The 27,024-nt window shown below is 52.3% G+C and overlaps 13 protein-coding genes across 13 annotated transcripts; 7 read left to right on the forward strand and 6 right to left on the reverse strand.

Moving 5' to 3' along the window:
* Nucleotides 1-250: 250 nt before the first annotated feature.
* COCMIDRAFT_38291 (carbohydrate-binding module family 35 protein) lies at nucleotides 251-1,959 on the forward strand (the record flags this gene model as incomplete). Its single annotated transcript, XM_007691495.1, has 2 exons — nucleotides 251-707; nucleotides 761-1,959. The coding sequence occupies 2 exons, from the start codon at nucleotides 251-253 to the stop codon at nucleotides 1,957-1,959; spliced, it is 1,656 nt and encodes a 551-aa protein (XP_007689685.1).
* A 295-nt stretch (nucleotides 1,960-2,254) lies between these two features.
* On the reverse strand, nucleotides 2,255-3,094 carry COCMIDRAFT_38292 (uncharacterized protein; the record flags this gene model as incomplete). Its single annotated transcript, XM_007691496.1, has 3 exons — nucleotides 2,255-2,871; nucleotides 2,937-3,002; nucleotides 3,055-3,094. 3 exons carry the CDS (start codon nucleotides 3,092-3,094, stop codon nucleotides 2,255-2,257), a joined length of 723 nt encoding a protein of 240 aa, XP_007689686.1.
* Nucleotides 3,095-3,899: 805 nt separating this feature from the next.
* On the forward strand, nucleotides 3,900-6,636 carry COCMIDRAFT_99881 (glycoside hydrolase family 63 protein; the record flags this gene model as incomplete). The annotated part of the gene is made up of 5 exons (XM_007691505.1): nucleotides 3,900-4,105; nucleotides 4,143-4,612; nucleotides 4,706-4,839; nucleotides 4,886-4,931; nucleotides 4,991-6,636. 5 exons carry the CDS (start codon nucleotides 3,900-3,902, stop codon nucleotides 6,634-6,636), a joined length of 2,502 nt encoding a protein of 833 aa, XP_007689695.1.
* A 438-nt stretch (nucleotides 6,637-7,074) lies between these two features.
* On the reverse strand, nucleotides 7,075-7,923 carry COCMIDRAFT_6800 (uncharacterized protein; the record flags this gene model as incomplete). Its single annotated transcript, XM_007691483.1, has 1 exon — nucleotides 7,075-7,923. One exon carries the CDS (start codon nucleotides 7,921-7,923, stop codon nucleotides 7,075-7,077), a length of 849 nt encoding a protein of 282 aa, XP_007689673.1.
* Nucleotides 7,924-9,153: 1,230 nt separating this feature from the next.
* Nucleotides 9,154-9,722, reverse strand: COCMIDRAFT_99967 (uncharacterized protein; the record flags this gene model as incomplete). The annotated part of the gene is made up of 3 exons (XM_007691506.1): nucleotides 9,154-9,474; nucleotides 9,537-9,620; nucleotides 9,687-9,722. 3 exons carry the CDS (start codon nucleotides 9,720-9,722, stop codon nucleotides 9,154-9,156), a joined length of 441 nt encoding a protein of 146 aa, XP_007689696.1.
* Nucleotides 9,723-11,144: 1,422 nt separating this feature from the next.
* On the forward strand, nucleotides 11,145-12,017 carry COCMIDRAFT_99919 (uncharacterized protein; the record flags this gene model as incomplete). The annotated part of the gene is made up of 5 exons (XM_007691507.1): nucleotides 11,145-11,463; nucleotides 11,527-11,544; nucleotides 11,605-11,715; nucleotides 11,779-11,897; nucleotides 11,961-12,017. 5 exons carry the CDS (start codon nucleotides 11,145-11,147, stop codon nucleotides 12,015-12,017), a joined length of 624 nt encoding a protein of 207 aa, XP_007689697.1.
* Nucleotides 12,018-13,143: 1,126 nt separating this feature from the next.
* On the forward strand, nucleotides 13,144-15,176 carry COCMIDRAFT_27768 (uncharacterized protein; the record flags this gene model as incomplete). Its single annotated transcript, XM_007691492.1, has 3 exons — nucleotides 13,144-13,310; nucleotides 13,362-13,722; nucleotides 13,773-15,176. 3 exons carry the CDS (start codon nucleotides 13,144-13,146, stop codon nucleotides 15,174-15,176), a joined length of 1,932 nt encoding a protein of 643 aa, XP_007689682.1.
* Nucleotides 15,177-16,386: 1,210 nt separating this feature from the next.
* On the forward strand, nucleotides 16,387-16,826 carry COCMIDRAFT_99863 (uncharacterized protein; the record flags this gene model as incomplete). The annotated part of the gene is made up of 2 exons (XM_007691508.1): nucleotides 16,387-16,531; nucleotides 16,627-16,826. 2 exons carry the CDS (start codon nucleotides 16,387-16,389, stop codon nucleotides 16,824-16,826), a joined length of 345 nt encoding a protein of 114 aa, XP_007689698.1.
* A 566-nt stretch (nucleotides 16,827-17,392) lies between these two features.
* COCMIDRAFT_6805 (uncharacterized protein) lies at nucleotides 17,393-20,214 on the reverse strand (the record flags this gene model as incomplete). Its single annotated transcript, XM_007691484.1, has 3 exons — nucleotides 17,393-19,909; nucleotides 19,961-20,118; nucleotides 20,196-20,214. 3 exons carry the CDS (start codon nucleotides 20,212-20,214, stop codon nucleotides 17,393-17,395), a joined length of 2,694 nt encoding a protein of 897 aa, XP_007689674.1.
* Nucleotides 20,215-20,552: 338 nt separating this feature from the next.
* COCMIDRAFT_38299 (uncharacterized protein) lies at nucleotides 20,553-21,352 on the forward strand (the record flags this gene model as incomplete). The annotated part of the gene is made up of 2 exons (XM_007691497.1): nucleotides 20,553-20,768; nucleotides 20,819-21,352. The coding sequence occupies 2 exons, from the start codon at nucleotides 20,553-20,555 to the stop codon at nucleotides 21,350-21,352; spliced, it is 750 nt and encodes a 249-aa protein (XP_007689687.1).
* Nucleotides 21,353-21,473: 121 nt separating this feature from the next.
* Nucleotides 21,474-22,066, reverse strand: COCMIDRAFT_6807 (uncharacterized protein; the record flags this gene model as incomplete). The annotated part of the gene is made up of 3 exons (XM_007691485.1): nucleotides 21,474-21,647; nucleotides 21,706-21,816; nucleotides 21,872-22,066. The coding sequence occupies 3 exons, from the start codon at nucleotides 22,064-22,066 to the stop codon at nucleotides 21,474-21,476; spliced, it is 480 nt and encodes a 159-aa protein (XP_007689675.1).
* Nucleotides 22,067-22,826: 760 nt separating this feature from the next.
* Nucleotides 22,827-23,464, forward strand: COCMIDRAFT_27772 (uncharacterized protein; the record flags this gene model as incomplete). The annotated part of the gene is made up of 3 exons (XM_007691493.1): nucleotides 22,827-22,842; nucleotides 22,967-23,271; nucleotides 23,330-23,464. The coding sequence occupies 3 exons, from the start codon at nucleotides 22,827-22,829 to the stop codon at nucleotides 23,462-23,464; spliced, it is 456 nt and encodes a 151-aa protein (XP_007689683.1).
* Nucleotides 23,465-23,891: 427 nt separating this feature from the next.
* Nucleotides 23,892-26,888, reverse strand: COCMIDRAFT_38302 (uncharacterized protein; the record flags this gene model as incomplete). The annotated part of the gene is made up of 2 exons (XM_007691498.1): nucleotides 23,892-26,590; nucleotides 26,639-26,888. The coding sequence occupies 2 exons, from the start codon at nucleotides 26,886-26,888 to the stop codon at nucleotides 23,892-23,894; spliced, it is 2,949 nt and encodes a 982-aa protein (XP_007689688.1).
* Between the last annotated feature and the right edge of the window lie 136 nt (nucleotides 26,889-27,024).

The following is a 27,024-nucleotide window of genomic DNA, read 5'->3' on the forward strand; positions in this document are numbered from 1 at the left end:
ATGTTGCGCTCTCACTCTGTATGGCCACCCTCTCTCTGCACAATTAGAGCACAAGGCGCAAGGACTGCCTGACCGAGCAGTCGTCCCGACATGCAGCCGGCATCATGCGTCAGCCACCGGCAAATCATTGATCGTCAGTCGTTGTTTCATAAATGAAATTGGACGAAGATGTAGTATAAATAGTAGGGAACAGTCATGAAGACGATATGCTACCTCCCAACGAACACCCTCACTCACTACAGGCCTCACCATGATCTGGACCAATTCGTTTCTTCTCTCCCTTGCGGGTGCCTCCCATGTGGCAGCCCAGTCGTTTCAGCAAACACCCGTGATGGGATGGAACTCATACAACCAAATGTCATGCAGTCCCAACGCCCAGAAAATCACCACGACCATCAACGCTCTTGCCAACCGAGGATTTGTTGCTGCAGGCTACAAGTACTTCCAGATTGATTGCGGATGGGCTTCTAGGGACGGACAGCGAAATTCTACCAACGGTGCCCTGAAAGTGGATTTGAACGCCTTCCCTAACGGACTCCAGCCACTAGCCGACCTAACAAGATCCAAGGGAATGAAGTGGACCATGTACTCAGACGCAGGCGTGAGGATGTGTGACCCTCAGTCGCCAAGTCCAGTCTTGGGCTCTCTAGGTCATGAGGCCGCAGATGCCGCTTTTTTCAAATCGCTTGGAACTGAATATGTCAAATGTATGTGTTTCCAAAACACACACAGAAACAACAGAAAGCTGACAGCCACATAGACGACAACTGCTATGCAGATGGACCTAACGCTAGCCAGAATGCCCCAAAGAATGCCAGAACCGACTTTGTCACTCGAATGGGCGCCATGTGGAAGGAGCTGCAAAAGGTTGGCATTCCCGGGATGTTGATCTGCCAATGGGGTGTCCCCTACTCTACATCCGCTGGTCTAGAGGGACCTGATGAGTGGACCAAGGGTATTTCTACCTCCTTCCGTCTGTCAGATGACATTACTTCGGGCTGGGCTTCGATGTTCCGAATCTACAACCAAGCTATCCATATCGCCAAATCCGGCAATGTAGGCCCAGGGCACATTGCTGATGCCGATTTACTTGAGGTTGGCAATTCTGCCATGTCTTTCGACGAACAAGCCACACATTTCGCTGCATGGGCTATGCTCAAGTCTGCGCTAATGATCTCAACTGATGTTGCGGCATTGTCAAACGAGTTGGTCACTGTCCTCCAGAACAAAGATCTCATTGCCATCAACCAGGATTCGGCTGTCAAGCCAGTCACCCTCCGCCAACGATGGTCTGGCGACCGCGATCTCTGGGCGGGAGATCTCGCAAACGGAGACATGGCCGTCTTGGCTGTGGACCTCAGCAACACTGGCCGCACCCTCACCATCCAGCTGGCCGACCTGGGTATTGCCTCCGCGACCATCAAGGACATCTGGGCCGGCACCACCACCACTGGCTCATCTTTCTCAAAACAAATCAAAGCCCACGGCTCTGTCCCACTCCGCCTATCCAATATCCAACGCTCAACAGCCGCCAAGCCACAATACAACTACGTCTCCGTATCCACTGGCTCTCTCTCCTCTGGCGCAAACACCTCGCCTTGCTCGGGCTGCACGTCCTCCAACAAGGTCGGCAACATTGGCGGCTCAAACGGCGGCCGCGTCACGCTCTCCAACATCCGCACTTCCAAGGCCACACAAACGGTGCGCTTCGACTACATCAACGGAAACGTCGACTACATGGGCGGAACCAACGAGCGCGTTGCATCCATCAGTGTCAACGGCGGTGCGGCGAAGACTGTCAGCTTCCCGCTAACAGGCTACAACTGGAATGTAGACGTTAGCAAGGATTACGGCGTCGAACTGTCGGGATTCAGCACTACTGGTCCCAACACGATTACCATCTCAGGAGCTGGAACCGCGTTTGGTCCTGACTTTGACAGGATTGGTGTTGTAGCTTAGGCTGCAAGGGTCACCTGAGAGTGAATGTATATAGGTTTTTGCTGCAGTTGGCGGCACACTTGGGGTTTTTTTTCTACATGGTATATATTTTTCTTCGTATATATGGAATTCATCATTATCGCTCCTTGCAAGTCATATTAAGTTTGTGTTTTACAGGTGACACGGCTAATCTGAATGCATTCTTCATTTTGATACACATCAATCATCAAAAAAAAACCCCTCATACCCATATATTCTATACAAACTTCGCCATTTCAGGTTTCGTGTCACGACTTTCTCCACCCCCAACCCCCTGCTACTCAGGCGCCCACTCTGGATCCTCTCGACTCTTAATAACCTCATGCACACTCAGCCTCTGCTCCACAATCTCCCTCCCATTAACCAAATCATTCTCATCCGCCCTCCGTGCCGCCTCCTCCTCATCCCTCGCAATTCCCGCCTTAACATGCCGATGAATCAACCGCTTACGCGCGACTTCAAAATCCACATCAACAAACCACAACTCATCCATTAGCTGCGCAGCATCGCGCCAAGGCGACCTGTCCAGCGCACAGTAGTTGCCTTCGAAAACGGCGATGCGGACAGAGGGCGCAATGGCGATGTCGTTCTCAACAGGATCTTTTCGCGCGTGGTCGAAGCTCGGGGCGTATAGCGTTGCCGTCTCGGGACAAATGGGGTCACGCAGTTTCTTGACGAGAGAGAAGAAAGAATCGCCGTCGAAAGTAAAAGCTGCGCCGCGCCGGTCATGGGCGCTGTGCGGGTCGGGCATTGCGTCAAGTTGGAGGCGGGAGAGGTGGAAGCCGTCCATGGGTATGAAGGCGGAGATGGGGTTGCTGTTTGCGGTGCCTGGGGACTGCTGGGCGTGTTTCTCGTTGAGTTTGGTGGAGACCATGGTTGCTAACGTGGTTTTGCCTGGTTGTTTTTTTCTTCCTGTTAGATTGGGAGAGGGCGGCTTGGGGGTGCGTGTGTAAACGTACCGGATCCGGGGATTCCTGAGATGGCGATCATTAGACGTTTGGATGCTGGGATGTCCTGGTACTTCTCTGGGTTGATTTTAGTACACGATCTAGAGTTGAAAGGCAGATGTTCAAATACCCCAGGTTTTGTTTACCAAACGCTCTACTTGCTCGTTCATGTTGCCGATGTGTAGTACGTTTGTAGTAGTGTTAGGTTAATGGTGTACAATGTGAATTGTTCTACAGAATCTTTGTTCGCTGCTATCCTAGGGTCAAACAAAGTCATGGGCCTATCAATGCGGGAAGTCGGCGCTTTTCATCTTATGCATTGTATGCGTACCAACATGCAGATTGTGGGGGTCTCGGCATGGTGGATCTATGTCGGATCTGCTGACGTCGCGCGGGGGGAAGAGCGGCTGTTTACCGCGGCGAGACTCTACCCCAGCTCTAGATATTGCATCATCACGGCCGAAACATACACACTCTACAAGCATGTATGGCGTGGAACAAAAAAAGAACCTGCTCGTGTGAGTGGTCCATGGGCGGCTATCGGGGATGCGGAACATGTCGATCATGGGCAGGTAATCATTGAATTCGCTGCTTCTGTATGGTTCAATATCCTCCCACGGCAATCCCCAGGATCTGGACATGGTGAGCAAAGCGTATTATGTGTCTTATCGCGTGCAATTGATTTGCGGCCGAAGTTGATTCCTGGCGAAGGATGCATTCTACTGGGCAATGGCGTCACTTCTGCTCCACAAGAGGGTGCTTTGGCCAATCACCAAAGGCGTAGCTTGAGGACAGTTGTGGCTGGGCATTCACGTCCGCAAAAGCCATTGTATTGCAAAGCAGCCACCAGTGACTACTGTGTAGAGACGCGGGAAGAAGATGACCTAAAGTATTGTACTATTTCAATTCGGCCGCTACGCTTACATTCATTTGGCCGAACGCGTTAGTACGCGCTGACACGCGTCAATCTACACCATGCTTCCCCGGGCTTTCCTTGCCCTCGTACTGGCTAGCGTTTCATCAACATCCGCCACTGTCGACGAAAACCCCTCTACGAATACTCAGTCGCTGCTATGGGGCCCCTACCGGCCGAATATCTATCTGGGGCTCCGTCCCCGGGTACCCAAAAGTGTCATCGCAGGTTTAATGTGGGCGAGACTAGAAGACGTGGGGATGAGTAAGTTGAGATTGACATGGGTCAATTGCAATGCTGACAAGATGTGCAGCGCTGCGGCATAATGTAAACCAAAGCGAAGACATAGCACGATATGGCTGGACTGCATACGACACACGAGAAGGTGGCCAGCAAGTCATAGAAGATGATGACAATAAGGTCAACATCACGACAGAATTCATGAAGTATTCTGAAGGGCAGCACCAGGGCAACTGGGGCTTGAGGGTTAAGGGAATGCCGAGATTCGATGCGCCTCCTGATTTGAAGACGACCGTCATCTTCTACCTGGGCATGGAAGAGAAGGAAGCTTGTACCCATTGCAGGTTAGATGCTCGCCAACAACTGGGAGAGGGCGAGGATACATCTGTCCACGCCGTGAACATGAACCTTGTTCACCCAAAACTGGGCGCCTCTGGAATACACATTCCCGTTCCCATAAACAGTGATGGACACCGCGAGATAGCATTCGTCAAGTCCCTGAATGTGACAGAGGATCGATTGTGGCAAGCCAAATGTACGTACTCGAGATACCAGACTTTCTTCTGCCTGTTACCATGATTCACCATCTTGATGTGAACGGCTGGCTGATCATTTTGCCTGCAAGAAGCCACTTTCTTAAATACCCTGAAAGACCAAACAAAGGACCGAAAGGAGCCTGGACCAACCGATATTGTTATTCATGATGCCCCAGGTGCAGGAAACATGCATTTCGTGCAGATGGTTCTTCATGGAGAGTTTGAGGTAAGTTATTACGGCAGAAGGTTATGGACTACACTAACTCCACCAGTTTGATATTCTCTATTCCACCGAAACAGCAAAACGTACCATGACCTGTGAGTTTGATCCTACCTGCTAGAATCTCATCACTACAGCAGGTCCTAATCTTTACCAGCTGCAAGCCTTACTACAGATCTAGAGAAAGCCATGCAAACGTTCGGTAAGAACTTTCTTTCGGTCTTCAATCCGACACCACCATTCAAGACCTTTGAGCATCTAAGTTTCTCCAAAAGTGTCTTCTCTGATCTACTTGGTGGTCTTGGATATTTCATTGGTAGCTCCAAAGTCGTCACGGCGAAAAAAGCCATCTACGCTGAGACCACGGCCAACTTCTGGGAAAAGTCTGCGGATGCGAACAAACACACAACGCCAGAGACGAAAGGTCCATACGAGCTTCTCACGCATACGTCATCCCGTGCAGCATTCCCACGAGGTTCTCTATTTGATGAAGGCTTCCATCTCCTTCTCGTACTCGAATGGGATGCAGACCTTGCGTTGGAGGTGGTGCGTGACTGGCTCTTTCTAATGGACGACGACGGCTGGATCGCACGAGAGCAAATCCTAGGCTCCGAAGCTGAAGCCTCTACACCCCCAGAATCTATCAATCAATTCCCTCACATTGCCAGCCCCCCAACAATGTACTTGGTCATCTCGAAATTCGTAAAGATGCTCAGGGGAACAATCAAATACCACGGCCGTCCCTCCGTCTACCTCTCCAAGCCCGAAACCGGCAAAGCCCTTGTAATAAAAATGCAACCCCTCCTCAAACGTCACTACGAATGGTTCCGAAAATCGCAGTCAGGAGACGTAGAAGCCCACTCCATCCCCTCGGCCAACCTAAACGAAGGCTATCGCTGGCGCGCCCGAACCCCAGGCAAAAACACCGCCAGCGGTCTATCCGACTACCCACGCGCCGAGCCCCCCGACCTCACCGAACTGCACCTCGACGCCCTATGCTGGGTCGGGGTGATGGGCCGCACCCTCGAGCAAATTGCCTTCTTCACCGAAAACGCACACGATGCATTCACATACCAAAAGCATGTGCGAAGCATAAAACGCAACATCGACACTCTGCACTGGGACCCCTCCAGCTCCCTCTACTGCGACTCCATCGTCCAAAACGCACGTCACAGCTTCACCTGCCACAAAGGCTACATCTCCCTCTTCCCCCTCCTAACCGGACTACTCGACCCATCCCACCCACACCTCCCTGCCGTCCTCGATTTACTAAGAGACCCCACGCATCTCTGGAGCCAACAAGGAATCCGCAGCCTCAGCCCGCAAGACCCAGCATACGCTACCGAGGAAAACTACGCACGCTCGTCCATCTGGGTGAATTTCAACTACCTCATCCTAGACCAGCTCTTGCGTCTCGCACAGACTAAAGGACCAGAACAAGCAAGAGCACACGACACATACATCCTCCTCCGCAAAAATCTAGTCAAAACAGTGTACAAAGCATACCGCGACACGGGCTTCGTCCATGAACAATACGATTCCGCAAGCGGCAAGGGGGTGCGGGAAAGGGGCTGGACGGGCTGGACGGCGCTCGTCGTGCTGGTTATGAGTATGCCGGATTTGGAGTCGCAGCAGGGGGTCGGCGGCCAGGTTAAGGGGTATGTGGAGGAGGTTAGGAAGCAGGCGGTGGGTCATCCGCGGATGGATGCCGGGGGTGTGGTGGTGGTTTTGGGGGTGCTGGTGTTTGTGTATGTGACTAGGAGGAGGTTTGCGGGGACGTTGAGGGGGTTGAGGAGGAATTGAAGAGGGTGGGGGTTGTGAATGGTGAGTTGGGGTGGTTTGCGGTTTCGGATGGGTGATAGAGTTTTTGGATTCTTTTTATCATTTGGTATTTCTTTCTGGCAGGAAGTTGGTGTTTATTTAGATAGGTCTATGTGCCAATGTTGCGATTCTTAATTCTATGTGTTGATGTATCACATAGAATTTTCTCGTGACCACTGATCGGCATGTCAAACTTCGTCTTTTCTTTCGAGTGGCTAGAAGTAGTTTTCCATGTATTGATTCTCTACATGAACTAGTATTCCATATGCATCCTTCTAGAATGCCCGTCACACGTGCTCACACCAGTATGCCTTCCTATCCCCGTGAGGCCCATCATCTTGAACTACAACCACCTTGGTGTTGCCACTGAGCCTAGGGCTTAATCAACTTCCCATCGTTTCCTCCCAAAGAACAATATCCTCAAATCTTGCGCTCAACAACCACGCATTTCCGTATTAGGCTGGTGTCGCCGATGCCGTCGTAATCACACCATGTAACCACTCCGCCGGAGCCAACCAACTGGACTGCCAATTTCTTAGCTTCGCGCATCAACTGTTGATTAGGACTTCCCTGCTCAGTCCCATAGCAGACCGTGACGTCGATGGTAACTTTTTGAAACCTTCCCTCCCGATACGGAGTCCAGTCTGCCAAGAAGCCTATCCGCTCGCCGCCTCTCCAAGAAGACGCCTGAATAGGATTCTCCACCCAGCGACCCCAGCACAGCTCAAGGCATACATCCGTTAATCTCAGGTCTTTCAACGCGCTAAGGAAGTAATGTTTGCGCAGAGGACGCCAAATGGCAAGTCCGCAAGAGCCACGCAGCCATGAGACATCCAGCCACCCCTCAGTACGACTTAAGTAAATGTTACGAATGCCATTGTTGGAAATAACAAGTGGGTTGGGCGCTTCATCCATGGCTCGCTCCGGCCATCCAATCTTTTGCACTACCCTTATAGTATGCGTTCGTGCAATGAATTCTACGACTTCGTGCAACGTCTGTTTGCAAGTCAATATCCATGAGGGAAGGCCCCTGGGGCCGTCTAGGTCATATGATCCCCAGTGGAGCATAGGAGATGAGGCACAAAGGAGCAGTATAGCTTTCCAACGGAACTCCATCCCATTGTCCTCAAAGATAAAGGTGTAGATTTGCTCGCGGATCTCCTGAGGCAACTTGAGGAATGTGTTCTGAGGCTCATCTGACGTGGAGGCAGCGACGGCTCTAGCATTTTCCGCCAGCCGTCTACGCTTCGCAGCCCGAGTGGCGACCATATTGTAATGGCTCAATCCTGTCGGCTTTGTTGATGCAGTGTTGGCTGTTGAGAAGAGGTTGTGGTGGAAGTGGGTTGAAGTAAGAAAGTATCAGGGTGAACGTTGGGCAACTTTATATACCCCAAGGAATGGTCATGGCAGGTCTAGCCCAGAGTGGTACGTCACGAGACAGATAGAGGCCTCTGTTCACTCTCATCTGCTGAGAGCCACAGTGTCTGGAACCTTGAACCATGCGACAGAGGTGATCCCTGGGGGAAGCGTGAACGGCTTAGTTGATTTCATTCAGAACTACGCGTAGCGAGGTCAGATATGTATGAAATATAGGAGACTGGAGATGCCACCTAGAGACCAGTCAGTGCGTAGGTAAAATCAATTTGCGCTCCAGCTCGGAGGCGTTAGATGAAAGGAAAGGAGCAACACAGCAAACCATTTATTTGTGAGGCTTTATCCGCGATGAGCCCCGTGAGGCGTATGTTAAGTGACACGTAAAGGTATCGGGATAGCAGCATAGTGGTGGTGGGAGGGGATCAGTTCTCTAGTTCGCGGATGAGGCTCGTATGTTGCAGTGAGCCCGCTGCTTCCTAAAAGATCGAGAAGGCGTACTATTTAGTGACGCCAACACTGATACAGTTCAGGTCGTAGCAACAGTACAATGCATTCTTTAAAGAAGCTGGCGGGTTCCTGAAATCGTCAAATTGATTGCAACGACTATGGCAGCAAGAGACAGCAAACATCTCTACTGAGGGAACGGTAATCATAAAAAGCTGCTTGTACAAGTGCCAAGACCATACACACCAGATGAATGAAACGTGTCTGTAATCATATTGCTATGATATCTTCTACTTTGATAGGCGTACACACCAAAAGCCACATCGCGAAGCTTGAGAAAACTTCAAAAATCCACCTAGAACAAGCTCCAGGAATTCCCCCTTATTCATCAACCGATGGTCAAATGTACTGCTACATGAGAAGTGAAGGTTGCTTCCATGCACCGGAGTTTGTTACTTGTAGAAACTGTTGGCCGGCGGGCGCTGTGGTTCCGAAAACAATAGCCTCGGCTGACATGGGAAGGCTGTCCCGAACTCCGTGTCCAATTCCACAAAAAAGAGAGAATAGACCAGGTCATTGGAGGGTGCGTAAAGATACATTTTGGGCACCGTCATCCAAAGTTGCGCCAAATGAGTGCAAAGGAAGGGGAGCGCGCAAGAATCTGACATTGCAAAGGCCCGATTATGCCTTGACAGGGCCACCCTGGGCGTCCTGGGAAATATCGTTTTCGAACTCCGAAGCCGAAGTTTCCCGGTTCAGGCTTGTCTCGCGGTGCAAAAATGTGTGCTCCTTGACGGGGCTGCTAGCCAAATCACCCTGCGAGGCAGTGGCGCTGTTGCCATTGCTGTTGACGGAGCCATTTTGTCCAATAGGTGTGGAGGGGGCGATGTGCGGGATCTTCTCGGGATTGGGGTGCTCGCGACCGACTTGTGTGACACCGACGTCACCAGCTTTTCCGGCTTTGGAGAGAGCATAGTCGCCACTGTCAAAGTACTTGCGCTCCTGTGGATAGTTGTTAGACAAAGGATCGGAGACTGGCATGCTGAATCGGGGAAGTAACGCACCTTGAGCTTGTTCTGGAGAAGGTCCTTCTTGTTGGGCAGCTTGCCGTAGAGGCGGAAGAGCTTGGCCTCCTGCTCGGACAGTTTCTATTCCTGCAGTGTTAGCTGTGGTCGTTTGCGGAGTAGAGGTATGCAAGAATTGCTATGACGTACGCTAACATCCACCTTGTTCTGCTGGTGCGGGTTCATGATGGCGGTATTGAGGGTTGTATTGTTGTGGTGCTGTGGATTGCAGGCGATGATGTTGTCGGGAGGGGTAACTGCTTGGGAGAGATGCAGACAGAGGATGATATGAGCTCGTTATGGCGACACAATAAGGGATGGGCAGGCGCAAGTTATTTAATAGCACAGTCGGGTCCTGTTGGGTTGGGCTGGGCTGGCCAATTTGGGCGAGTACTGTCGACGGCGATGTGACAGGGACAGGGCGAAGTCTGGTGTGATTGCACGCCCTGACGATTGGGTGTCGAGACGAAGCTCGGACCTGGCTCGTTCGTGCTGCTGCTGCCCACAGTGCCTGACAACGCACAACGGTCAGCGTACTATGACTCGTCTGGTCTAGATTTATGGCTGCTGCAACGGCAGTGCCTGGATGATGGAAGTGGTGGTGTTGGTAGTAGTTGTGGTGGAGATGGGATGCCCCTCTATCCAGTATGCGATAAGCCTTAGTCGCCCGAGGTGCCGAATGCTGGACGGTGCGCGTAGTCAATCGAGCAAAGAGACGACGAGCTGCAGACACTGGGGCAAGAGACGGATGGAATGCAAGTCACAGAGCAAGACAAAAAGTGCAGAACAGGCGCGATTTATGGACAAAGGCGGGCGGTGGGCGTTGTGGTAGATGCGTGGGTTTAACGTTGGAGAGGCCAAGCCGAGGAGGGGTAGATGCAGCAGATATGTATGTAGGCGTAGGCAATGCAGTGGGCCGGGTCCAGCTATTGCTATTTTCCAAGGGCCGTGGCTGGATATGACGGGTTAATTGATGCGGTAGGCACAAAGCAATTCAGGGAAAAGAAGCCGTTGCCGCGAAACCATCGTGCTTGGTCACTCAATTACCCTCTGCCCTAGCCCACCAACCCTCTTGCGGCGTGCGGGTGCGAGGCACACGACGGATTGCCCCAGCCCTTACCACACTGAGCACCCGCACAACGTCACGCGCCGCCTGACTTGGCCTCTTGGGCCCCTGAGATGGCTGAATCGAGGTGCCGTTGTCGATTCGCCTTGCCGTCGTCGTCCTTCTGTCAATTGTATCATGGCAATGGTGTGCTTTTGGTTGGCACCGCGCGACCATGCTCCCCCCCGCATGTAATGGTGCATCCTGACTTTGCTCTGATAGGCTGCTCCGCTCTGCTAGTCTCGCCATCTATCAAATCCTGACGGTCACCCTCCCACCACCATGCAATCCGGCTAAGCCAAGTGCTGTTGCAGAGTTCCGAATCTCACCCTCCGATCCGAACCCAAAGCAATCATCGCTGAGGCGTCGAGCCAGACAAGGTCTGCCCCGCCCGTGGCGGTCCTTTTTTTTCGCTTAGCACATGCTGTGAAATTCTACGCCAGAAAACCACTGTAATACTCGGGTCGCAGTCTTTTCCACAACTCCCTCCAATCACAGGCAGAATGGCGAGCACTGGCAAGACTTTTGTAGTAGAGCATCTCGACCCGGAACTCGAGGAATGGTCGTCCTTGGAATACTCGGCCATTGCAGCAGAGTGCCACGCTTCGGGCGCTCAATTCTTACTTTCTTCCGTCCCGACTTCCTTGACCTTGCCTGCCAACCTCCAGGGCGCAAAGGGGCTCCAAGTCGAGACTAGGGGAATCGAAGAGATATATGCCGACAAAAAGGATAAAGTATGCTTGCTCGATCCAGCAGCGTCCAAGGACCTGAGCCCAGAAGACGGTGACACTTTTGACATTTTTCTCTTCGGCGGTATCCTGGGTAAGCACACGTGATGCCTTCAACCACCGTTTATCCGAGAAGCCATGAGCTGACGCCGCCTAGGAGACGATCCACCCAGAGGTGTGTGATGCCGCAACCGCCGGGCCGTGCACTCTCCGTCAGCTAACAGCCTGCATGTAGACCGCACTTCAGAGTTGCGCAAGAAGGGATATCAAGGCCGTCGTCTAGGTCCAGTACAAATGACAACCGACACTGCAGTCCGTGTGACTAGGATCTGCGTCCAGGACAAGGGTACGTCATCCATGCTCGTCACAGATGCTGGCTTTGTGGATGTGAGATGCTCATGAAACGCAGTACCCGTCGACCAGATCGCATATATAGACCACCCAGATCTGAAGATCAATAAGAATGAGAGCACACAGATGCCATTTCGCTATGTTAAGGGCAACGATGGACAGCCTATTATGCCCGAGGTACGCATTGCCGCACATGCCACGTTTCGGAGGCAGGATGAATGGCACTGACTAGATCATCAGGGCATGCGTGATCTGATCGTCAAGGACTCGGCCAAAAGCCTAAACGATCTCTTTTAGACAGGATGGGACCAGGCGTCAGGCCCAGCCTCGAAGCCGCAGCCGGGTCCGGGGCTGGCAGCATGGGAAACATCCATGCGCCACTGTGGCACGCAGTGTTCGACGACAATAGACACGTACCGCTTCCGGGAATGTTTGTTAGCATTAATAACAGCAGTCTGCGTCCTTCATAGGCTCCGTGGTGTAGCACTGGCGGGGGCTCGAGAGCTCAACCAGACCCTGGGGAGACGGGCCGATTAGAGGGCGACAATGCTCCAGAACCCTTTCCGCATGTCCGTGGCAAGGTAGTAGTAGTAAGTGAAGTAGGATGGTGTCGACAGCCAAGGCAGTCACAATAGTAGTAATGGTACTTGGCTCGATAGTGCGAAAGAAGCCTTTGCCGTGAGCTTCCATGCTGCGAAACCCTTGGAATGCGGGACCGAAGCTGCATGTTTCCGTAACAGGCAACACGAGCGCAGAGACGCGTGTTCCAATGGCCATGAAGGCAGGCCGCGTGCAAGCCTCAGGCCAAAAAGAAGAGTGTGATACGTGGTTGAAGCAAGTGGAACTGCCCAGGTGTATCAGATGCAGCGCGCACTGCGTGTCTTTTCGAGACGCGGAGTTGGAGAGAGCCGGAGAGGGAGGCGCTGTCATTGGCTGGCCTACACCAAGGAACCACGGCCGATGCGCCAAAGACGTGCTCCATAGCCATGTTCATATCCCTACTGGTATCGTGCTGTATTCTTGACCACTTGTTTTTTTTCTTTGTCGCTCCAGCCAGACCAGCGGTCAAAGAAATCCCTTCTTTTGTTGCTTTGCTTTGCTTTTGCTCCTGCGTAGACTGTCTCGCGTATCTGAATATTACCGCCGTCGAGGCCTGGACTGCCCCCCTTGGTATTGGACCCCGATTTACAGGGACCCCGTCAGCCGCCCATTAGCCACCTATCCTACATTCTTCATATCCGGACTCTGCTACAGCCCCGACAACCACACCCGACCGTACAATACCTGCGGGCACATTCCATCTACCCACTGCCCACCCCTCTCCACTCCCTCCCCATATCCCTCCCGTCGGCCCATGAGGTAGTCGCAGCGCGCACCGCAACCTCCGCGGCCTTCCATCTCGACACGCATACGCGGCCCCAGTATGGCCTCCTCACATCCACCGTCGCGATGGCGAACAGCCTTGCTCGGCGGCCTCATCGCCACCGTATCATGGCTGCCCAGCATAATGGCAGCAGAAAAGACACAGGCCGACTACTTTGTGCGCAAACTCCCGGGTGCGCCAGAGCCGCTATTGAAGATGCACGCAGGGTAAGCACGCCGGCAATGGCAAAAACCATGGCCAGTCTAACCATCCCACAGGCACATTGAAGTAGACCCCCAAAACAACGGACACCTCTTCTTCTGGCACTACGAGAACCGCCACATCTCCGACAAACAACGCACAGTATTATGGCTGAACGGCGGCCCTGGCTGCTCTTCCATGGATGGGGCCATGATGGAAGTCGGCCCTTACAGAGTCCGCGAAGGTGGCCACCTCGAATACAACAATGGCTCTTGGGACGAGTTTGCCAACCTGCTCTTCGTAGACCAGCCCGTAGGCACTGGCTTCAGCTACGTGAACACGGATAGCTACCTCACCGAGCTCGACCAAATGGCTGAGCACATGATTACCTTTCTCGACAAGTTCTTCACCCTTTTCCCCGAATACGAGAACGATGATGTGAGTAGACGAAACATCGTCATGCAGTACTTTTTACTAACGCATGACAGTTATACATTGCCGGTGAATCGTATGCCGGACAGCACATTCCCTACATCGCCCGCGCCATCCTCAAGCGAAACAAGATCAACGCCGCCAAAAATCCATGGCCACTCAAGGGTCTTTTGATTGGAAATGGCTGGATTTCGCCAGTCGACCAATACCTCTCATACATTCCTTTTGCCTACCAGAATGGCCTCATGCAGAGCGGCACAGATTCGGCCAAGCGCATCGAAAGCCAGCTGAAAGTCTGCACGGAAAAGCTCAGTGATGGCGGCATGGACAGAGTGGATACACCAGAGTGTGAGCAAATCATGGTCAGGATCCTGGAAGAGACCAAGAACACAAAAGCAGACGAGATGAACCAGTGCGTCAACATGTACGACATCCGCCTGCGCGACGACTCTTCTTGTGGAATGAACTGGCCTCCGGATCTTTCCCTGGTTACCCCCTATCTCCGCCGACCCGATGTCATCCAAGCACTCCACATTAACCCCGACAAGAAGACTGGCTGGCAGGAGTGCAATGGTGCTGTTTCTAGCCACTTCCGTGCTAGGAAGAGTGATCCCTCTGTCAAGTTCCTACCTGAGGTTATTGAGCAGGTTCCCGTTCTGCTGTTTTCAGGTGACAAGGATTTGATCTGCAACCATGTCGGTACCGAGGCCATGATTCAGAACCTCAAGTGGAATGGCGGAAAGGGCTTTGAGGCTTCCCCGGGCGTTCAGAACGCGAAGTCAGATTGGATGTTCGAAGGAGAGCCCGCTGGAACCTGGCAGGAGGCGCGCAACCTTACCTACGTCGTCTTCTACAACTCGAGCCACATGGTTCCATTCGACTACCCGCGACGCACTCGAGACATGCTTGATCGCTTCATGGGCGTCAATATTGAACAGATTGGCGGTGCTCCTGCCAACAGCCTCATCAACGGCGAAAAGGGACCCCTGACGAGCGTCGGTGATCATCCCAACTCCACAAAGGCCGAAGAAGACAAGAGCAAGGAGCTCAAAGCAGCAGAGTGGAAAGCCTATAAGCGCTCGGGAGAGACTGCCCTTGTTGTCACTGTCATTGTCGCGTGTCTCTGCGCATTCTTCCTCTGGCGCAGTCGTCGTAAGAACGCTGAATATAAAGGTGTTGATGGCGGTGACGAAGGCCGCGAGTCCCTGCTCACCGGCATGGGCCTCGACAACTTCCGGCGACGAGACCGAAGCCGTGATGTTGAGGCGGCAGACTTTGACGAGAATGAACTTGACAATCTGAACGGTGCGAAGAAGAAGAAGAAGCTTTCGGGTAATGGCTATTCTGAGAAGGGTCGCGGACCTACCAACGACTCGTCTTTTTCCTTGGGTGCTGATAGCGATGACGACGATGAGGCGGGTTCCAGCGATGCTGGCAGGAGAAAAGAGACGTCTCGTTGAGTCAATTGCAGGGGAACAGGTATGCTCAATATGGGTATTGCAGCAGGGACATAAAATAGACTTTTTGTACTCCTCACCACATGCTGCATTACAGGCGTTTTTTGGGGATTTACAGTATAGTTGAGCTTATGGAGGTGTACATAGGCCTTGGGAATGTATTCGGGATATTTTTACATGTACCACAAGTAAACACCTTTTAAATATATTCTCTCCCCCGAGCAAACATTTTGCAGGATTCGCTAAGGCCTTGTTGAACTACATCGAACCGAACTCCGAGAAGGATTGGCTTGGCTTGTTTTGCAGTGCTTATCGTGCACTGGGTTTCGTTTCTATATCCGCAAGGAAAGAATTGTCAACGGCAGTTCTTGTTTCAAGAGTCGAAGCTTGCATATACCATGGGTGTATTTGTGTTCATTTCCTGTCAGATCTCTTGAATGACGCAAGACCAATTGACATCTCACATGTCTTACTCGTATGACACTGGAGCTATACCAACGAAGAACGCCCTGCTTATTATATCAAGAACCTTGAAAAATACATACGCCGGGGATACTTCATATCGATTTATCAATAGAATAGGCCATTCAAAACATGCGTGTTTGCAAAGCTATGACATCTGTATTCCCAGTAACCTATCCATCTACCCCACGTCTTCGCTCCCATGCGGCCCACCGTTCCGAGAAGCCGCGGCTCCACTCCGAAAGACCGTGAGTTCCCCACCAACCACGCCCTATGTACGTTTATATATACACCGTACGAAAACGCGCCCTTGGATGTACAATTCCATCTTAACCAAGCATAACCTGACAATAAACACCATCCTATATAAATCAACAATAACCAAACAACTGTGCCAACTCCCGTCTCGCACCCTAGGTCATCACCTCCCCTCCCCTCCACCTCCTTGACCTTCCTCCATAAACCGCATCCACCCGCACAGCCCCACCTACCCTCCCCGATCAAACCCCCCCTTCGCTCCATCTCCCTCCGACATCGCGCCCCAAACCCTGCTCTCTTCTCCTCTCTTCTCCAACCCGCTCAAATAACCTTCCAAGAAAAATACATGCATCACCTCCTCTTCCGCCGCACCCTTCACTCCTCCCCACAAAGTCTCACCCGCAACCTACCATCCACATTCCACAGCCGTAACGTCCACAGCCGCAACTTCCTCGCACAGCAGCAACAGCAGCAGCAGCAGCAACAACGTACAATGGCTTCGACATCGCAGCAACCGCTCCAAGAATGGCTCGTCATCGTACCCGATTACAAAGAAGCGCTGAGTAAGCGTCTCGCTGTGCGACCCAAGCATCTGGAGGGAATCAAGGGGGATAGAGAGGATTTTTGGCTTTGGGGTGGTACGTTTTCCTTCTTCCCTTGCACACTTCTTCTTCTTCTTTTTTTAAACACAGGGCTTTGGGAATTGTCGCTGACGCACAATATCAACCAACAGGCGCCATGCTCGAAGAACCAATCCAACCCGGTGACACGAACCCACCCAAAATGAAGGGCTCGGCGTGTTTGATTGGCGCTGCGACGCGCGACGAGGTTGTCGAGAGACTCAAAAAGGATGTCTATGTCCAGGAGGGTGTGTGGAATTGGGATGAGGTGCAGATTATTCCGTTCAAGAGTACGGTTAGGAAGGCGTCGTAGTGTAAATATGCGAGGGCAATAAGGAAGGGTTATGGTTATTTGGGATATGGTAGAGAAGGCGGTATTGGCTGTGTTAGCCAAAATAATCTACCCGCTATATCCCAAGTCTATTATCGGGATATATATATATATATATATATATATATATTGCTCGCGTGTATTGTGCATGTTTTGTAGACAACCAAAAGTATCGTCGTATACTTTTGTCCCTGGCTGTAGCGAGAAAACCCTCGTTAACCAAGATACTTAACAATCTACTTAACAACTTCCCCCAAGTAGATCCGTATCACTAATGGCATACATCATTCCAAGAAATCGGCATGATAAACACATTCATCTCTGTAACTGAACATTCATATACTGCATATACTATAGCGCAGTGATAACATAACAGGACCTAGCTCATAAACTCATTCCTCCATGCCTATATCATGAGCATCTCCAATCATAAAAAAACAGCGAACCTCATAAACAAAACATGGTATGAGCAACATAAAGCCGGGCGCTAAGCTCATCCATATCCCCCCCCCCCACTCATAACCAATATCCAAACAGCCACCCTCCCTTTAACCACTGCACATGACGCAGGCCTCGGGGTTTTCTATTGAGCAAGCGAGGACAGCATCAGCATAAATATCGCCATCGCGGGCCGCGCTATCGTCCTTGGAGTCTTCTTCTTGCTTGGCTTTGCTTGAAAGCTCCTCATCCTGCTTGCCAACGGCATCAGCAGCAACCATCTTTGGGCTGTCTCCCTCATCTACGTCAGCCTTGAAAGGTTTGCTGGCTAGGGCATTCTTGCTCTCTGGGGCAACGTCCGCCTTGGCAATACCATTTTCGCCGTTGGTAGCTTCCTCAGACTTGGTGGCATACATCGGTCGTGGGGCTGCTGGCGATGAAACACCAGAACTACGGATTGCCTCTGGCACGAAGCCTGGTTGCTTTCGCACCTTTGGTAGGGCACGGGCAACGTTGGTGTCTGCAACCTTGAGAGCCTCCTGGTCGACAGTGAACTGAATTGGAGCAGAGGCGGCCATGGTGCGGAGGTAGTACATGCCGGTCTTGAGACCAAGCTTCCATCCGGCAAAGTGCATCGAGGTGATCTTGCCCATGGTTGGCTCCTTCATGTGAATGTTCAGCGACTGTGACTGATCAATGAAAGCACCACGGTCAGCAGCCATCTGAATGATGGTTCGCTGCGAGATTTCCCAAACGGTCTTGTAGAGCGTCTTGGTCTCCTCAGGGATGTTGGGGATTCTTGCAATGGAACCACCCTCGGCAATAATGCGGTTCTTCATGTTCTCAGACCACAGGCCCATGTCGACGAGATCCTTGAGCAGCCATGGGTTGACAACCTGGAACTCACCCGCGAGCACACGTCGAGAGTAGATGTTAGATGTGTACGGCTCGAAGCATTCGTTGTTTCCGAGAATCTGGGAGGTCGAGGCAGTTGGCATGGGAGCGATCAACAAAGAGTTGCGTACACCATGTTGAGCAATCTTGGCCTTCAACTCTGCCCAGTCCCAGAGGTCGGTGGGGGTGACGTTCCACATATCGTACTGAAGGGTTCCCTGAGAAACGGGAGATCCCTCGTAGGTCTCATATGGACCAAGCTCCTTGGCAATGTCGCAGGAAGAAGTAAGAGCAGCGTGGTAGATGGTCTCGAAGATCTGGATGTTGAGCTTCTTGGCCTCTGCCGACTCGAAAGGCAGGCGCAATGCGAGGAAAGCATCGGCCAGACCTTGTACGCCCATACCGATAGGTCGGTGACGGAAGTTGCTGCGGCGTGCCTCCTCAACGGGGTAGTGGTTGACTTCAATGATCTTGTTCAAGTTGCGGGTGACAACCTGGGTGACCTCGTGAAGCTTCTGGAAGTCAAACTCGCCACGCTTGTAGTCAACAAAAGAGGGCAGGGCAAGAGAAGCAAGATTGCAAACAGCAACCTCATCAGGGGCAGTGTACTCGACAATCTCCGTGCACAGGTTGGAGCTACGGATAGTGCCCAAGTTCTTCTGGTTGCTCTTACGGTTGCAAGCATCCTTGTAGAGCATAAAGGGGTTACCAGTTTCGGTCTGGGCTTCGAGGATGGCGTACCACAGCTTCTGGGCGCGGACAGTTTCACGGCCCTTGTTCTGCTTCTCGTAGCTCTCGTACAGAGCCTCAAACTCATCACCGTAGACGTCAGCGAGGCCGGGGCACTCGTTGGGGCACATGAGAGTCCACTCCCCGTTCTCCTGGACACGCTTCATGAACAGATCGGGGATCCACAGAGCGTAGAACAGATCACGGGCGCGAACCTCCTCTTTGCCGTGGTTCTTGCGGAGATCAAGGAAGCCAAAGACATCGGCGTGCCATGGCTCAAGGTAAATGGCAAAAGCACCGGGGCGCTTGTTGCCACCCTGGTCGACGTAGCGAGCAGTGTTGTTGTACACACGGAGCATAGGAATGAGACCGTTTGATGTTCCGTTGGTGCCACCAATGTATGAGCCAGTAGCACGAATTCGGTGGACGTTGAGACCAATACCGCCAGCGGTCTTGGAGATCAAGGCACAGGTCTTGAGTGTATCGTAGATACCGTCAATGCTGTCCTCCTTCATATCGATGAGGAAGCATGAAGACATCTGAGGCGAGGGAGTGCCTGCATTGAACAGTGTCGGTGAGGCGTGTGTGAAGTATTTTTGTGACATGTAGTCATAGGTCTCAATGGCCTTCTCAATGTCCTCGCCGTGAATACCAACAGCGACACGCATGAGCATGTGTTGCGGACGCTCAGCAACCTTGCCATCTATGCGGAGGAGGTATGAACGCTCAAGCGTCTTGAAGCCAAAGAATTGGTAGTTGAAGTCTCGGTCGTACACTATAGCCGAGTTGAGCTCCTCTGCGTGATCCTGGATGACCTTGTACACAGAATCCGAGATCATAGGCTGGTGCTTGCCATTCTTTGGGTTGACGTATGTGTAGAGATCTTCCACGACTGCAGAGAATTGCTTCTTTGTCTGCTTGTGGAGATTTGATACAGCGATACGGGCTGCAAGGATGGCGTAATCAGGATGTGTGGTGGTCATGTAGGCTGCTGTCTCGGCGGCCTATTGTGTGTCAGGGATGGTGAGGGGTACGAGGCATGTTCACAGGCCTACCAAGTCATCCAGTTGAGTCGTGTTGACACCCTGGTAGACGCCAGAGATGACCTTCATTGTGATGGCGGCGGGGTCGACATGGTCGGGATCAAGGCCGTAACATAGCCTCGACACACGAGCTGTGATCTTGTCGAACTGTACCCGTTCTTTACGTCCGTCTGGATGCAATTGTTAGCATGGGGAGAAAGTTTGCAGCCAGGAGAATCGGAGGCGGTGAAGGCAAGTTGATACATACCACGCTTGAAGACGAACATGTTGAATTAGAAAAGTCCTACGACTAAAGGGTATCTGGTACTTGTGTATATGAAAGGAGGGTTGAGTATGAAGAAGAGCGTGCAGACCAGGAGGGGTGAGTGGGTGCAGGGACTTATAACGCGCTTGGAGGGTCTGAAAGAAACGCGTCGCGTTGCTTAGGTCACGGATTAGTGTTAAGTGCTTGCATAATCCACGGCGATAGTAAACGCAGGGGTGGGGTCGGGTAAACGCCGGCTGGCCGCCCGAACTTTTCGTGGGTTGGAGGTATTGCATACTGCGACAGCATCCACGTCCTGCACACCCTCTCCCCACGCCCCAGTCGACCCAATTGCCCGTCATGGCGGGCGGTCATATGAAATATCGCCATCTCAGCCGGTCGTCGTCGCACCGCCAGGCGCTCCTGCGAAACCTCGTCACATCGCTCTTCAAGCACGAAACCATTGCGACGACATGGCACAAAGCAAAGGAAGCCCAGCGGTTAGCCGAGAAACTTGTCACACTTGGAAAGAAAAACACAGAGGCTACGAGGCGGAGGGCGATGCAGATTTTCTATGTATGGATGGCCGGGAGCAGCAACAGCAATAGCATACTGACAGGCGTCAGGAACCGAACGAGATGGTACCCAAGTTATTTGGCCCTATAAGAGAACGATATGCAAACAGACCCGGTGGCTACACGCGCGTTCTTCGAATTGAGCCCCTCAAGGAAGATCAGGCCGAATCCGCTATCCTCGAACTCGTTGATGGACCAAAAGACATGCGCTTTGCTCTGACAGCAAAGACGCTAGCACGGAGGCCCGCAAAGCTGGGCCTGACCCCAGGACTTACGACACACGTCAAAAAGGTCACGCAATTCCGTGAAGGAGGCGTTGAGAGCCTACGCGAAATGGTTGAGAGGTTGCGGGTAGAGCAAAAGGAGGGCATAGACGACAGGATATTACCGCCACCACGAAAGGTATATCCCGAGGAAAAGATGAAGCGAGATATGCATTACTCGGAGGATATCGACTACTATAAGCCAGCAAATCCTGTGAAGCGAAGAAGTGCCAGGAAAGAGCCAGCAAAGCAGGAGCTGATAGAGGAAGTTGTGGTGGAAGAGCAGGCAGCGGCCCCAGAGACCAGGAAGGAAGTGTCATGAGGGTTCAGCAGCCTATGTATAACTTATCAATGTGCAATATTACCTCGACATGGAGGACACATTTGACTGAGCAGCTGAGCAAGCCCGTGTATTTGGTTGGATATACCGAGTAGAACCACTCCTAGACTCGCAACGCATCAGTGAATACGCCGTTTTGAAAGTCCACAACCGTCGCCTTTTCCACGACTGCACTGGCAGCCTCTTTGAACGCCTTGTGGGCTGGATCCTCGTTCACATAGTAGTCCCGATCTTCAATCGAGTGGAACTGCAAGACGAAAGCATGACTGATGCCATTCTAACAAAGTAAGTCTCCGGGTGACAGGCCTTTTGTTGAGGGGGGTGAGCCGAGGTACCTGGAGGTTTTCTGTCGAAATGTCCCTGCCGCCTGCTACTGACACAATGTACGGTGTCCGCGAACTTGGATGCACACACTCCTTGGCCAGTGCGAAGAAGCGGGAAGTGATCTATCGGCAACCAGACTTAGTAATGGCTTCACATGTGCAGAGTCGCTGTCATCACCTCCTTGATGGCAAACGCGCTGGCGCCCTGCTTGAACTGGAACAGGACGAGGTGCGTGGTGTAGGGTACAACGGGTGCATGAGGCCCAAAGAACAACTCTGCCAGCGAGTGTCCCACGGTGCGCGAGAACAGCAGGAGACTAGTGGCGAGCAGCAGCAGCAGAACGAGGCCATATGCCTTGTTTGTTATCAGCATGGCCGCTGGGTGGTAGTAGCGCAGGCTGAGGGGCGCGAGGATATGCAGACTAGTAGATGTAGTATGTACGGGACAAAGCAAGGAACGAGAGTGGCCGACGACGACGTGGACTGGCACGGGATTCCATTGTGTTGTGGCCAGATGCCGCCAAAGGCAAGGTGTATGTTTGGGAGACGGGGGCGAGGGGGGAGGAGAGCGCTATGCCTGTTCCAAGGCATATAGCCGCACTCTAGAGTGGGTGGAAGCGCAGGCGGGCAGCGGGCAGAAGAGGTAAAAGACGGGGTACGGGTGGGCCCAAGCGCCCCCTGTTCGTGTGAGCGTGCCTGCTGCTGTCGGCCGGTTCCCCGCCTATCGACCTGTGACGTACCTGATCGCCCGCGTCGGCATCAACAACATACCCATACCGCACACGCAGCATCTGCAACAGTGCACAATGCGCCGCACGTCCACGCCCAGCCGTCGCTTTTCCGCGCCTTTCCCTCAGGCATGCTAAACGAGTCCATTTTGTCGACCAATCAGTGGCGCTCCAGTCCAGACCCGCGCAGAGTGGATGCGCATGCGTCAACTGGCGACAGCGCGCGGGCTGGGGGCAGGTTCTGGGTCCAATTGCTCGCAATGAGTGGGGCCTTGGCAGATACGTCATTGGCATGTCAGCTGCAAACATCGTGAGTACAAAAAGAAGCTTGCATTCCGTGTACGAGTGTCTTTCATCGACACTTCCCTCCAGTTCCCTCATCTTCAAACTCCCCCCATCAACACAATGGCCTCCCTTCACTGTAAGCGCCGCCCTTGCAACTGCCAATCTACACGGATCCATGCATATGGCATTGAGCATATGCATGGTGTCACGTCAGGTTGAATTGCAATGAGAACCCCTCACTGACGCCTTCTCCTTCACAGACCTCCCTCCCGTCAAGCCTTCGGCCATTGCCCTCGGCACCGCCTTCAACCACGCCGTCTCCCTGGCAGTCCTCGGCCCCATCTTTGGTGATGCCTACCGCCGCGCCCAGCAAGCAAACTCCAAGGAGGAGTACTTCCACTCCAAGGAGGCCGCTACCGCCGCCGCTTCATGGGGAAGCTCCATCCTCGGCTCCGGTATCCAGGCCTACGGTGTTGGCGCCCTCATCAACGCCACCGGCACCCTCACCTACAAGGGCGCTGCCTACCTTGGTTCTTTGATCTTCTTTGCTTCTGCTGCCCCATCGGTAAGCCACATCATGTGATACGGTAGCTGCAAGGATACATGAGCTAACATGCATGCAGATTGTCTCCCAAGTCGTCACTGAGAAGCGCCCCATTGACACAATTGCCATTGGTGCCGTTGCCCGCGTTCTCGAGACTGTCGGCCTCAGCATGTTCCTCACCTACTGGGGTACCCGCACCAACCCCTTCGACTAAGCGCCTCATAGCGTTCCCCGTAAAAAGGGCACAAGGTGTCTAGGGATTCTGCTCCGTCTGCAGCTTGATTGAGCAGACTGGACGCAGATGACATGACTTTTCTTAGCGGAAAGAAGCGGAAAATTAGCCTTTTCTCTATGATGTAATATAATACCATCAATGAACAATGTAATTTTACTCGACTGTTTTGTCTAACATGGGGTGGTGATATGGCGAGGAGTTTGAGTGATGGCCTTGCACAAGCGGTTTGTGCGAGGTACATGTGAGATTTCGTCTGCTTGCTTGAGCAGAATGACCAATAGATTGTCGTGAAGTGATCACGCAACTGAAAGAAGAGCGTGACGTGACAGGTATGATTACATAATCATTCAAGGGCGGAGCACATCAACTATGTACACATATACAATACATGGGGTATAAACCAACTCTACCTCTTCCAATCCTTCCAAGCCTGCACAAAGCTCTTTCCGCTCCCACTGTGATCCCCCAATGCACATGCTACTCTCTCTCCATCTCGCTCACCCAGGCCCACAAGCGGTACCATACTCGGCCTACCATGAGCACACATAAAGGGAAACACACACTGTGCCAGTTTCCCAACCAACTCCCTACACTCTACAAGACTCAACTCATCATTAAACATGATTGCCGAGCGACATGCGCGAGAATTGAGTAGATTGACAAGGGCAGGGGGGCAAGTCGACAAGGCACGAACCCAAGCCTTGTTCTCTTTTGTCCAATCATCATCTTCTGGGATAGAAGGGGTACCAGGAGGAGGAAGAGGAAGAGGAATACGTCCCTCGGCGTACCCCCAAACCGTCGATCGAAGCATTGAAATCAAAACCTTAGGATCCGTCACACATCGCTGAACAATTACAGGTGGGAGCGCAGTAACCAGCAGTAATGCTTCACTTTTTCCCTTATTCTTCTTCCGCGTGTCAAGAGACGCTTGGTTTGACGATGACGATAGCGGCGGTGATGATGTATCGTACAAAATACCCCAAGCAGCGAAACGCGCAGCATGCGTTGTGAAAAGAGATTGTTCTTGCTGTGACACGGTGAAACTAAGGGCTTTCTCGAGGGTCAGGGATGAGACGGCTGGTTTGTGGCCGAGTTGCGAGGAGGAGTAGACGTGAGGGGAGGAAGTGCAGAGTTGCTGGAAGAGGGATTCGACTTGGATGCGTTCGTCGACGGCGTGTTGGTCGATGAGGACGAGGATGTTGCTGCTTTGGTATGCGGGTTGCATTTTCACGAGGATGAATTTCTTGTCGACTTGAGAGATCACTTGGGCGGTTTGAAGGCCTGGCTTGGAGAGTTTGCTAGAGATGCTGGTGGTGTTTGTGTCAAAGGATGTGTCGGTGAGATGGGAGCAGCTGTGCATGGGCTGGTTGTGATGATGGCTGAGTTTGTCTTGGTTGTTTGTGATTTGCTGGATACGCTGTTCGCTAGGCTTGAAGACGGGGTTTTCCCAGTTCTGGAGTACATTGTCCAGCCAGGGCGTGGGTTTTGCTGTGGCTGTTGAGGCTCGGCTTGGCAGACGAATTGATTTGTTTATGAACTTTTGATCAGACTTGAATGAATTTGTAGAAGGGTCTGTGTTCGGTCGCGGTTGAACATTTGGCATCACGCAACCTGTCCTAGCATTCAAAACATGCGTGTTTCCAGTTGAAGGATCCGTCCATAGTATACTGTCATCATTCTCCTTTTCTTCAGCACTTGAGATTTTGTTCATAGAAGAAAGCACGTTTTGTGCCGTGGGTGCGCCGAATGCGCCTTGGGCAATAGGCTTCATGGCGAAAGAGGCGAAAGGTTCATTTCCATTAGGGCTCTGAATAGCTGCGCGAGAATTCTGATCGACACTGTTTTGGTTTCCTAGCTTGGGCCTGGCGGGTAGGGTATCGAAGAATTCGGACTTTCCGCTTTTGATACGCGACCATGTCGCAAAAGCTTGACGATGTTTTTTAGAGTGCTCATGTGAGTTCGAATCTTTCGAGCGCTTTCTCTTTCGAGTCCCTGTGCATGCAGAATTGTTCTTGGGCACCGATAACTGCCCTGGAGAAGCAGATCTTGTAACTGTTGATGAGCCGCTTGCAGCAGTCTCGCTCGACAAAATAGAAGCTGTGTCAGGCGCATCCCGTCTCTTTCGAGATTGACGGGGTCGAAAATGGTGAACGACCAGCCATTGTGTTATCATTGCCTCCAAAACATCCATGATACTCTGCAGGTTCGCTTCATTTCCCATGACCTGATCTTCAGACATGGCCATTCCATCAGTTTCTGTCAACGAAATACGGAGATGGAACATGGGGTATCGATCAATATCCTTGCGAATCTTGAGCTGTCGGTTAGTGTAGCCATCTTTCTTGAAGCGCTTATCTGACTGCCGCCGCATCTTCTCATATACATCGACAACTGCTTCTTCTTCTACAGTGCCAAAACTGGAGAGTGCAAAAAGACGATTCACATGATCGAATAACTCATTATGTCCAGAATCAGACGAAAGCGGCCGTATGCTGAGAGAAATGAATTGCACATGCTTGCTGGGGGCTGGCTCAAGGGATATGGCGCCCCTGACAGAGACGGTAGAGGTCGAGGCTGACGCTGGCACCCAAGATGACCACTCATCAATGCCAATGTAGTTGGCTTGGGTCAGGATGTTGAGGAGGGAACTCAGCTGTGCCGAACGGGCCTTTCCTATGTTTTGGTCTGTTCTAGCAGACGTGTTGAGGTTGAGAATGGGTTTGTTGTCGCCGTCTCGAATACGCACGGATACAGTGCCTTGCCAACCAAGGAGCAGGCCTGCGATGTCATGTTTCAGCCCTTCGCACATCTTCTCATATTCATCTTTCTGGGCCGCCATCACCGCCCGCTGTTTCACCCGTACTGGCATATTTCCGAATAGGTTTCGCACAGTGACACGGGTGCCATGTCTGCCATGCACCTCATGATGGGCTGACGCCGGTAACTGCCGCTCGACAACCCTAGCGTGGTGGAAAATGACCGCGTTCTGCGACCGATACTCATGATGATGTGAGGCAATGGCCAAGAAGGACATGGCAGCGAGTGCGGCGAGAAAGGTGCCATTTCGGCCAAGTAGAGGCTCCTTTGCATGGTATTTGGACGTACCTGGAGTGGTCAATATCTAGCAAGACAGCGACCAGCACCAAGACGTACAGTATAGTTTTCCTAGCCGCCCTTTGTCCGAAAATTCAAGGGGCGAGATGCCGAGTCCGTCGTCCTCAACGATGCAACCCCCACGAACAAAGTCAACAGTAGCTTCAACCCTGGTAGCTTTTGCATCCAGCGAGTTCTTGACAAGTTCTAGCACAACGCCCGCCAACGACACGATGGCGGCAGAAGACTTGATCTGAGCAACGACATCGTCGGGCAGGGGCAATATGGTTTGATCTGAGGCGTCCGGCATGGCATGTCTGGAGGGCGTGGTGGTGATAATGATGGGGATCATGACGTAGGACGGGCCTGGTGGTCGACGGCCTTGTTGGCTGTTGACCCGTGGCGGCTCATGTCCGGGGCCGCTTTGCGAACAGTGTAGGGGGCAA

Source organism: Bipolaris oryzae, assembly GCF_000523455.1.
Source record: "Bipolaris oryzae ATCC 44560 unplaced genomic scaffold scaffold_101, whole genome shotgun sequence".
NCBI lineage: Eukaryota > Fungi > Ascomycota > Dothideomycetes > Pleosporales > Pleosporaceae > Bipolaris > Bipolaris oryzae.